This window comes from Lissotriton vulgaris, chromosome 6 (assembly GCF_964263255.1).
Source record: "Lissotriton vulgaris chromosome 6, aLisVul1.2, whole genome shotgun sequence".
NCBI classification, from domain to species: Eukaryota; Metazoa; Chordata; class Amphibia; order Caudata; family Salamandridae; genus Lissotriton; species Lissotriton vulgaris.
The window spans coordinates 1352327450-1352339763 of record NC_141694.1 but is presented as its reverse complement, the minus strand read 5'-3'; the positions used below and the strand labels follow the sequence as shown (position 1 = coordinate 1352339763).

The 12314-nt window shown below is 45.7% G+C and overlaps 1 protein-coding gene across 1 annotated transcript in view; it reads left to right on the top strand.

Annotated features, from left to right (window-relative positions):
* Nucleotides 1-12314, top strand: part of RYR2 (ryanodine receptor 2) — a 3481211-nt gene that overhangs the window by 2702692 nt on the left and 766205 nt on the right. Inside the window, exon 77 of the mRNA XM_086925791.1 lies at nt 4371-4474. Within this exon, the coding sequence (XP_086781917.1) occupies nt 4371-4474 (104 nt within the window). The remainder of the gene's footprint in view (nt 1-4370; nt 4475-12314) is intronic.

Genomic DNA, 12314 nt, shown 5'->3' with positions numbered 1-12314 from the left:
GGGAATACATGCGTATCTATGCAGACATTAATGTTATGCATGTCAGAGGCTCATTTGCGTGACTGCACTCTATGTCTTTAAAAAAATGTATTTTCTTTGTTTGCCACCATCACATTAGGGCTTTACATTACTGCATTTGATGATACACAAAGGTTGAAAAGCAATGAAAGATCTTATGCTGGTGGCCTTATTAGAATTAGAGTTTTGTCCACTGACCTTGACAAACATTTTTTATTGGTAAGAATTATTGTACTTTTTCCAATGATAAATCGACAGGGCATTTAGCATGGGCATCTATTTGTGTTCATTCATTTATTTTTGATCCCAATATACACTTTATCTACGGGATTTGATCACCTGGTGATCGAAAAGATACAAACGATATTGTTTTTGTTTCTATTTGCTCAAATGTTTACAACTGTACATTAACCTGGATATCTATTTATGTGACCATGTTAATCTTGAGCTCAATACATTCCATTTGATCACACGCAAGGATCGTACCGGCCACACAGGAGGAGGAATCGCTATCGTCCATAAAAAATCAATCCGCATCTCAACCTGCTCTGACGTCAATCTCGCCAACTCCGAACACCTTCACTTCCAGATCCACATCGACCCCAAGACCACACTCAGAGGCACCCTCCTCTACAGACCACCAGGACCCCGCGCAAAATTCAGTGAAGACATCACGGACTTCATCTCCCCACACGCACTCCCCTCCAAAGACTACATCCTTCTGGGAGACCTCAACTTTCACCTTGAAAAGATCAACGACCGCAACACCACCACCCTCCTAGACAACCTCGCCAACATCGGACTTAAACAACTAGTCACTTCCCCCACCCACATCGCAGGTCACACACTCGACCCCATCTTCACCTCCAGCAATCATGTCTCCTTCAGCCACACTACGGATCTCCTCTGGACTGACCACAGCTGCGTCCACTTCACCTACAACAAACCAAAACTCACCAACCACCTCCAACCAACTCTGCAAAGAAACTGGAACAAAATCACTACGGACCAGATCTCCGCATCGCTCCTACTAAACACCCCAGCCCACTCTTCTAACCCAAACCAAGCCGCCACCAACCTCACCCTATGGTTATCCAACACCGCCGACGCCTTAGCACCACTGAAAAAACGTCAAAGCAGACCTGGCAGCAAGAAGGCATCATGGTTCAACGACGATCTTAAGAAGTCCAAGAAACTCTGCCGCTCCCTTGAAAAGGCCTGGAAAAAAGACCCAACCACTAGCACCAAGGACGCCTTCAAAAACGCCACCCGCACTCACCACCAACTAATCCGAAAGGCCAAGAAAACAGCATTCAAGGATCGACTTGACAACAACGCCCACAACAGCAAGGAACTTTTCAACATCGTCAAGGAATTTTCCAATCCCTCGGCCAACTCCAACGACATCACCCCCTCTCAAGCCCTCTGCGACTCCCTAGCCTCATTCTTCCACAACAAGATTGCAGACATCCACAACAGCTTCGACAACCAACCTGGAGACCAACCCACCCTTCCATTTGCTGAACATTCTCCCCCCGTGAACACCCTTAACGACTGGAACCCAATCTCCACTGAGGACACAATCCGCCTGATGAACTCCATCCACTCAGGATCCCCCACAGACCCATGCCCTCACCACATCTTCAACAAAGCAGACTCCGTCATAGCACCGCACCTCCGAGACGTCATCAACTGCTCCTTCAACTCCGCCACCTTCCCGGAAGACTGGAAACACGCTGAACTCACCGCCCTTCTGAAAAAACCCACAGCGGACCCCACCGAACTCAAAAACTACCGCCCCATTTCGCTCCTTCCATTCCCGGCCAAAGTCATCGAGAAAGCTGTCAACAACCAGCTCGCCGCTTTCCTCGAAGCCAACAAATCCCTCGACTCCTCACAATCTGGCTTCCGAGCAAAACACAGCACTGAGACCGCCCTCATCGCAGCAACAGACGACATTCGAACTCTACTGGACAATGGAGACACAGTCGCCCTCATCCTCCTCGACCTCTCTGCAGCATTCGACACAGTCTGCCACAGCACTCTTTTACAACGCCTCAATAACATCGGAATACAAGGAAAAGCACTTGAATGGATCACCTCGTTCCTCACCGGAAGAACCCAGAGAGTCCGCCTCCCACCATTCAAGTCCGAGGCCACTGAAGTCATCTGTGGCGTACCACAAGGATCCTCACTCAGCCCCACCCTCTTCAACGTATACATGAGCCCCCTCGTGACCATCGCCCGCCAACACAACCTCAACATCATCTCTTACGCGGATGACACTCAACTAATCCTTTCTCTCACCAACGACCCCAGCACTGCCAAAACTAACCTACACGAAGGAATGAAAGAAGTTGCCGAATGGATGAAACAAAGCCGTCTGAAACTGAACTCAGACAAAACAGAAGTCCTCATCTTAGGTACATCCCCCTCTGCATGGGACGACTCCTGGTGGCCGGAAGCCCTTGGAAAAGCACCCATCCCGACAGACCACGCACGGAACCTAGGCGTCATCCTGGATTCTTCACTCTCAATGAACAGACAAGTCAGCGCCATATCCTCATCCTGCTTCAACATCCTTCGCATGCTCAAAAAAACATTTCGCTGGATCCCCACCGAAACAAGGAAAACAGTCACCCATGCTCTGGTCACGAGCCGACTGGACTACGGAAACACCCTCTACGCTGGCACTACCGCTAAACTCCAGAAGAAACTTCAGCGAATCCAAAACGCCTCAGCCAGGATCATATTAGACATCCCACGCAACGAACACATATCTGGGCACCTTAAAGACCTCCACTGGCTACCCGTCAATAAGAGGATCACTTTCCGACTGCTAACCCACGCACACAAATCACTCTACGACATCGGACCAGAATGCCTCAACTCACGACTGTCCTTCTACACCCCCCCCGCCAACTACGTTCTTCCAGCCAAGCCCTCGCCACTGTACCCCGCATCAACAAGACCACCATGGGAGGCAGATCCTTCTCATACCTGGCTGCTAAAACATGGAACTCACTCCCCGCTTACCTTCGCCTTACCCAGAACCACCTAGCATTCAGAAAGCAACTTAAAACGTGGATATTTGACAAGTAATCCCCCCCCCCCTTTTCTAAGCGCCTTGAGACCCTCTGGGTATGTAGTGCGCTATATAAATTCTCTGACTTGACTTGACTTGACTAACATTGAACAATGTGTCATATATCTTGTCAATGATGTTCAACTGTTTATGTCCAGGGTAAACTTTCTAGAGTGTTCTTTACTCAGGATCAGTTCTTCTACTCTGATATTCTGTGTATACCTTAGAAGCACCCAATTATGAACCGTAATGTTCAATCGCCACTCCTTTTGGGCTGTTTTCTGACTCTGGAAACACATTAAAAGCTATAGGCTGACTGACTTATCTGGAAACTAGTGGAAATGTAAATATGAAAATTATTCCAATAATTTTAAACCCTATTGGTGATGCAAACCACTTTATAGGAAGGAATGATTTTCAAATGGCCTGATCTATCCAGGTATAAACAACCATGAGAGCATGGGAACTCTTCAGTACATCATTGCACTGACCGGACTTTCCATCTTCTACTCCTGACCTCTATACTGTATTTTCCAAGCTAGGTGTAGAAATGAATGTTTCTTAATGCACCTCTAACTGTTTTTCTTCATGTACAGCTGTTTGAAGGATGGAAGGACTGAGTCTCTCTCTTTGGTGCTTGTGTTACAATGCCTATCCTTAATCTAGTTCATGTTGACTCACTTTGTAAAGGGCAGTGCCAGCTAAATTGTCATGGCAGTGGGAATCTTTCTTGGAATCAACAAATCCCTTTTCAGGAACCCAGAGACTTTAAACAGGATCATTTGTTGGAGAGAGGATGTGGGCAGAGGGCATGTGACCATTTAATTTAGGCAACCATTTCCTTTCAGATCACGCACCTGACTATTTGTCCTCTGTGTGATGCATTATTACAATGCTTCTTTCCACACAAAATAAAATTGAACTGATTTTTACGCAATGTGTTCAATGTGATGAGATTCCCATTTATGATTTTGATTTTGGTCACTTCTGGTTTTCATTGTCGGATAAGTGCCAGCTTGCTTGAAGAGCAAAATTGTTAAGACAAATAAAAATAACTTAATTTTGAATTTTTCTTAGCATGTGACTCATTCCTGCCTGCAATGACCCAGTGGGAAACAGCAATGGACTGGAATGTGTCATGAATAGTTACCAGTGAATCAAATACATTGATGTATTCAAACCTTCCTTCTTTTCATCTACAATCATTTCATGCTTTTAAAAGCGCTGTATTATGACCATATGATTGCTTGTTTTTTCTTGATCACAGAGGCCAGTGAAGGAACTGCCAGAGGAAGATGAAGCAATTAAAAGATTTGATCCTCTTCATCAATTAATTTTATTGTTTAGTAGAACTGCTTTGACAGAAAAATGGTAGGTGTTCTAAGCAGCCATCATTTTCTAAAGGTATTGTTGAAGCTTTACTTTTGCTACTTTTATCACATGCATATTCAAAGTAAGTTAAAGTCATCACCCTATTGATTTGCAATGTTCTGGACAGATTTTGCACAGTTCCCCAAAGTGATCACCGGCACAGTAGCAAAAACATCTATCCAAAAATAGCAGGTCACTTTTTATGTGTATGTGGCTCACTGGTTAGAGGCGGCAGACCAGAGAGCAGAGGACGGCCCGGGACCAGGGTTCGATTCCCGGCGCGGCAGGTTTCTGGACCAGGGTCAGCGGACTCGATAATTCTCTCGCCTCGGTGCCCACTCTGATCAGTGATCACACTCGGCAACTCTGGGCATTAGCTTGCCTCATCTTCACTAACGGCCCCACCAGACCGCCGGGGATGCCTGGTCTCACCCTGGAGATACCCATTAAGGGACCATCTCTCAGGGAAGCCAGGAAGGGTTTCGCAGCGGTCGAAGCGCCTTGGGACCCTACGGGTAAGTAGTGCGCTATATAAATGCCTATACATTTACATTTACATTTACATTTACATTCACATTTACATTACATTTACATTTACATTATTAAAAGTATAGATACATCATATTCAGATTGCCAGGCAAATCTGTTCCAAAATTCTTGTGATCAAGCATGGACTACTTCCTTTTTGATCTTACTCAATTCTGACTGGGAGATATGATTAAGTGCAAGAATATGATAATGTACCCATGATGTTGGTATTTTATAAGCTTTTAAACTACATTGACAGTGTCTAATTTACATTGGGTATTTTTCCAAAGGCTTGCAAAGGCAATCATTATCGATTTTTGACAGCAGCACCACAGTGATGTTAGAACACAGATATACAAATACAATATGTAGCTCATTAGAGGGTCAGTAAGTTATACACCATTGGCAGCCAATATTTTAGTAAGGCTCTTTTTTCGAGTTTGGTGAAATGGAAGCCTTAATGTAAATTGGCAAGCTCTTGCCCCATCAAACCCACAGTTTAGCTGCTTTATTTAGAGGTGTTCAAAGCATCAGGTTTCTGCTGGCAGAGACTCAGTAGAGTCTACCGCTGAATACATTTGTCTGTCCTACCACAGCACCTTCATTCAATGTACATCAGAGGGCCCATCCTATAAATGGCAATCCTTCCAACATAAAGTTTGCCATTTTACGAATGCTCAAAAAACATCTGGTGGCCCCAAACTGAAATCAATATAAATGATCCCCATGTCCTGGGAGAAAACTCCCAGAGCATCAGGTATATTTACCTCTGCCTTGCGCACAGATAGTGATCTCACAATGTGATAGGCATTCCTCCAACAGGGGATGTGAGGCCACATCCTTCATTGGCCTAGCAGGATGTCAAACCGCTGTCAGAGGTCAAAATGGCCTCCTAAAACCTTAAGCAAACCTGCTGGGAAATATTTAAGGTTGGTATTTTACTTTATTGGCTCATCATGCCAGTATTAGGAAGCTGGCACTGACGTTACTTCATTCCTCTAACTCTGTGAAACATTTGGAAAAAAACTGCAACACTCCAGGTTGGTGTAAGGTAGTTTCTGTAAATCTAGTGGACTTGTTCCATATTTTAGTGTTTTATATAGTGACAACACATCACATGTATGCCACTTTAAATTACCTTGTTCTACAAAAATGGAGAAAAAGGAAGTATAGTTTAAATCAGAAATGTGCAAGAGATGGTATATAAGGGGGCCGATTACGATCCGGTAAAAAGCGCTCCGAATAGCCGTTCAGAGCGTTTTTCCCGTATGAATCGTACCCTGCAACATCCCCCGTACGTACGACGAAGTCCGATTCGTACCAGGAGCCGGACTCCGTACGAATGGTACAGAGACCGTACGACTCTAATCTCCGTACGAGTGTCACTCGGAACCCGCTGTACCCGACATCTGTACAATTCGCAACTGGTTTATACGACCCAGCAAGTACGATATGTGTCGGGTACAACCCTTTTTATCCAGTATTGGGGTATCTTTCATAGATCCACATGCCTGAATCATTCCCCATCGCCGAGGCGGGAGTCCCACGGTAAATAAAAAAGCAGTGCCAAAAGCACTTTGTAGTAGTAGGCCCTAGAAAAGGCCTGAGGCCTAGATTATAGTAGTCTATCTACATCATTATGCTAAAAAGACCAAAGTCTTCACTCCAACCAATCAGCTTACAGCACCCTCTAGAACCTTCCCTGCAGAGCCAGCTCTCCTCAGATTTTCACCGCACGTCGTGTGGAAGGGAGTCTCCCTGAGTCTTGACTCAGTTTTTTCTTCAGAGCTTCAAGATGTCCGACAAGAAGGCCTTGTTTAGACCTTGCAGAACTTGCGAGAAGAAGAGGGTTCATGTGGGTGACCAGCATAAGGACTGCATTTATTGCCTTTATCCCAAACATGAGACAAAAAACTGTAAGATCTGCCGTACCTTCCCTTCTAAGACCTTAAGGGATAGGGAGGCCAGAGTCCTTTTGTGGCTTAAATCCTCTTCCACAGAGGATGATGACAGAGCTTCTACCTCTAACAAGAGGGCGAGGTCTCAAGAGGATAAAACAAGTGAGGGGAGAAAGCATGCTAACACCTCCCACTCCACTTCAGGCTCTTCACAGAGATCTCAACATTCTGTCTCTGGAGCCTCAGCCACCAACGATCCTTCAAAGAAAACTGTGAGTAAGAGTTCTACTGTCTCCTCACCAGTGACTACTATTTCTATTTCAACCTCTTCTTCTATGGCTTTAATTTCCACTACATCTGTTACTACACCTATTGTGTCTACAAAGATTTGTATTGTGGCAAAGAGAACTCTCATAGACGACTCGTCGATGAAGGCATCATCGTCAACGAAGCCTTCGTCGTCTAAAAAGAGCCCGTCGACGAAGTCATCGATGCCACCGTCGACTACTGTTTCGTCGACGAAGAAAGCTTTGCTGAAGCCTGTTGCTGGAAAACAGACTTTTTGCACGCCCATTTCTACAAAAAACTTTCAACTAGTGTCTTACAAAAGGCAAAGTTCTTATATATCGCCACATATGCCCTCTCATCTTCTAGAATCTTACTCCGATGATGAAGAGGATGATTTTGAAGACAATGATAATGAAGGGGCTTTTGGTGTGGCGCATCACCCATCTGATCTCATCATCAAGTGCCAAGATGATGATGAAGACAACTCTTACACTGAGCATTACTACCAGGAGGATATCATAATGCCTCATGCTTTGGAACATCAGAGAAGGCCTAGGGTCTTGGAGGTCACTCAATTACCGCCTACTTTGATACAGGACTTACAGGCTATGCTGGCGGATTATAAACAACGCTTCCCACCACCAATGCCACAACCTAGTGCTTCTGTTCCTCCACCTCAAAATCCACTGCTTTCTCCAGTCGTGGAACCCCCACCACCTGTATTGCCTCCGCAAAGCCCGGACACGTCTTCAGAGGAGGAAGTAGAAGACGGAGAGTTGCCTAACGTACCTTCATCAGACCCATGGGATGAATACGTTATCCCCATGCCATCCCCTCCGACTCCTCAACCTTCAGATTCACCGCTTGATGATGTAGGTGGGTTTCACAACCTGATGCAGAGAGCATCAAACAGATTTAAACTCCCAGTGACAGTAAAACAAACGGAGTGTTTTCTTCATGATTTTAAAGAAGAAACAAGGAAGGTGTCTAGAGCCATTCCAATCATTGACTATATTTGGAAGGAGGGCCTAAAAACAATGAAAAACCCAGCATCTGTGCTGGCGGTGTTGCCAAGAATTGAAAATAAATACTGTGCTCCGCTCACTAGTCTGGCGTGCCTTATTGGCCATCCACGCCCGGATTCAGTAATCTCTCAGGCTGCGCAGCAAAGATCAAAGAACTCAGCTACCCCTATTTCTACACCACCTGATAAAGAAGGGCGACGCTTAGACCTTATTGGAAAAAAGTTTTCCACCATGGCTGCAGCATCTATCAGAGCGGCAAATTCTTTGGCGATTATAGGGCGCTATGATCGCCAAATGTGGTCCGAAATGGCTGGATACATAGAAATGATCCCATAGAACAAGAGGCAGGAAGCGCGGAAAATCTTACTAGAAGGGAAGCACGCGGCGGAGGAATCCATCGACTGTGCATTGGATATTGCGAACACAAATTTCAGACAGTTAGCAGGAGCGGCTGTCTTAAGACGTCAAGGGTGGTTGAAAGTCACTACCTTTCGGCCAGAAGTTCAATTGAAAATACTGGACATGGCATATGACGGAGAGTCCCTCTTTGGGAAACATGTCGATGAAGCTCTCCAAGCAATTAAAACGGATACAGATACTGCAAAATCGTTAGGGTCATTGAAGTATAAGAGAGGATCGTTCAGAGGAGCAAGAGGACGCGGTTATTCCTCCAGAGGAAGTTATTATCAACAAGGCAGGCAATATCAGCAGCAATACAGACAGAACTATCAGTCCTCGTATCGCCAGTCGGGATCGGCTGGTTTCTCTCGCCAAGGAGGAAGAAGGCGCACAAACAGTCAAGGACGAGACAATCACAAAAAACAGTGAGGTCAATTGGAAGCCGCTTCCAGTCCCCTACCTTCCTGTGGGCGCGAAGATATCTGCCTTCCAACAACTATGGCATCACATAACAACGGATCAGTGGGTGTTGGACCTGGTCCAGCATGGTCACACCCTGAAGTTCATCACCAAACCTCCAATAACTCTGCCCAGGGGTCCCCCTCCCCCTCGTCTTCACTTATTGATCAAGGAAGTTCAAGCAATGCTTCTCAAAAACGCAGTAGAGAAGGTTCCAAACCATCAGAGAGGGGCAGGTTTCTATTCCCGTTTTTTCCTCATAAAAAAGAAATCAGGGGAATGGCGACCGATCCTGGACTTACGCAGTCTAAACAGATATCTCAAGAAGCAGGGATTCCGAATGGTCACCCTCTCGGACATTCTCAATTGCCTCAACGAGGGAGATTACATGGCTTCCTTGGACATGGAAGATGCATACTTCCACATCCCAATCCACCCAAAACATCGAAAGTACCTCTGCTTCACTGTTGCTGGCGCCCATTATCAGTACAAAGTTCTCCCATTTGGCCTCAAGTCGGCCCCAAGGATTTTTACAAAGTGCCTGGCTCCTGTGGCAGCAGCTCTTCGGGCAGCAAAGGTACAGGTCTTACCGTATTTGGACGACTGGCTAGTCAAAGGTCCATCAAAGGCCAAAGTAAAGTCCGACATTACAATATGCCGCAATCTCTTCACATCGCTAGGCCTCACAATCAACAAGAGCAAATCTCAATTGGATCCAAGACAAAACCTGCTATTCCTAGGAGCTTGTCTGGACACAGTAGAATGCAAGGCATTCTTGTCTCGAGAGAGACAACTCCGACTGCAGGCTTTGGCCATAAAACTGTCAAGAAAAAGGTCACTTTCAGTTCGCCTATTTGCATCACTTCTGGGGATGTGCTCTTCGGCCATCAACCTCATTCCATTGGCGCGTCTAAAGATGCAGCCATTACAGGAGGAGCTACATCGTCAATGGCATCAAGCGACAGGCTCTTTCGAGGACACCATCACAGTCACCAACAGGATGGTGCATGCACTTCAATGGTGGTCTCAGCTCAGCAATCTGGAACAGGGGCTCTCATTCATGCAGACTCATCCGGATTTCCTTCTGACGACAGTTGCGTCCATGGAGGGCTGGGGCGGTCATCTCCAGGACTTACAGGTGCAAGGAAAATGGTCTCAACAGCACAAAAAATGCCACATCAACAGTCTAGAGTTGAAAGCCATTTGTCTGTCTCTTCAAGCGTTCCTCCCCAGGATAGCAGGATCCTCAGTCCTGGTCAGAACGGACAACACTACAAGCATGTTTTATATAAACAAGCAGGGGGGGAACGAGATCAGCAACGTTATCCAGGGAAGCCCAAGAGTTATGGCAATGGTTAACAATTCACAACATAACTCTCAAGGCGGAACACGTCAGAGGCCTCTACAACACCTTGGCAGACAAACTGAGCAGGTCCTTGTCAGATTGCCACGAGTGGGAACTGGACAACAACCAGCTAAACAAGGTGTTTCAGAGATGGGGCAAGCCGAAGCTGGATTTATTTGCAACCCAACAGAACAAGAAATGCCTGTACTACGCCAGCAGGTACCCTCAACATGGGTCAAAGGGGAATGCCCTGTCCATGCGATGGTCAGGGACCTATGCATACGCTTTTCCTCCGATCCCTTTGATTCCACGAGTGGTGCGCAAGATGAAGTTAGAGAGCTGCCGCCTTCTCCTAATTGCTCCCAAGTGGCCTCGCCAGTATTGGTTTCAGGAGCTCATGCTACTTTCTCAGGAGCCACCGATCAGGCTGTTGGTAACCCCAACCCTATTGTCACGCAACGAGGGTCAGGTACTTCACCCAGACCCTCAATCGCTGAAATTACACGCATGGCTCCTAACTTCCTAGAATTCGAACATCTCCAAATCCCTCGGGACTGCAGAGACATTCTAAAGAAAGCAAGAGCCCAGAGTACATTAAAAACGTATCGTCTCAAATGGAAGCGCTTCTGCGCTTGGTGCATCTCTAGCGCTTTACACCCTATAGAGGCACCAGCAGAGAAAATACTGCCCTACTTATTACATTTGGCAAAATCTGGTCTTGCTTTTTCTTCAATAAAGGTCCACTTAGCGGCTTTATCCAGATACAGAAAAATGGCTAGAACTCAATCGCTCTGTTCTTCATCGCTAATCAAACAATTCATGAGAGGTCTTTTCCGGGCTTAACCTCCAGTAAAGCCCTCACCACCGGAATGGGAGCTCAACACTGTTCTCTCACAGCTGATGAAGCACCCGTTCAAGCCCATCCATAGAGCGGACCTAAAGTTCTTGACCTGGAAGGTTGCTTTGTTATTAGCGCTAACTTCCGCCAGAAGAGTGGGAGAAATTCAAGCCTTCACTATAAAGGAGCCCTTTTTGCATTTCTCCCAGGACTATGTCACTTTGCGGATGAATCCAACATTCATACCAAAGGTGCCTTCCCAGTTTCATCTAAATGAGCCAGTCAAGCTGAAAGTTTTCTTTCCAAATCCTTCAACCCCGGCTGAAAGAACATTGCATTCGTTAGACATCAAACGATGCTTAAAGTTCTATCTCCAGAGAACAAAGACTTTAAGAAAGTCAGATCAACTGTTTGTAGCTTATGGCCAGACTACATTGAGAAAAGCGGTCACTAAAGCCACAATTTCAAGATGGATAGCATCCGCTATTCAGTTCTGTCACATCAAGGCTAATCGACCATTGACAAGATCAGTTCGATCTCATTCCACAAGAGCTGTGGCAGCGTCTGCAGCTTTGTTTGCAGGAGTGACGCTTGAGAACATTTGCCGTGCTGCGACATGGAAGAATGTCCACACGTTTACAAGACACTACTGCCTGCAGTCAGCAAATCAGGATGATGCGGCAGTGGACCAAGCTGTTTTACGTCACCTGTTTCCATAAGGAGTATATTCAGGTACTAATGTTGGCTTATGATATGCAGACATATGTTAACATATTGTGTGTTTCTATAGTGCTTAAAGTTCCTTTCCGGAAGGAAATTGCATAATTTCTATGTCGAATCTGAAAATGATTTATTAATAGATCAATTTCTAGGCGATAGTTGGTTGTTAATTATACATTCATGGGGGTGCACTACAATAAGTCTTCCACCATCCGCTACCGACTTTGCCTGGCTTACTGCTTGCTATTCTGATTCAGGCATGTGAATCTATGAAAGATACCCCAATACTGGATAAGAAAACAAGTTACTTACCTGTAACTTCAGTTATCCAGTATTTGTA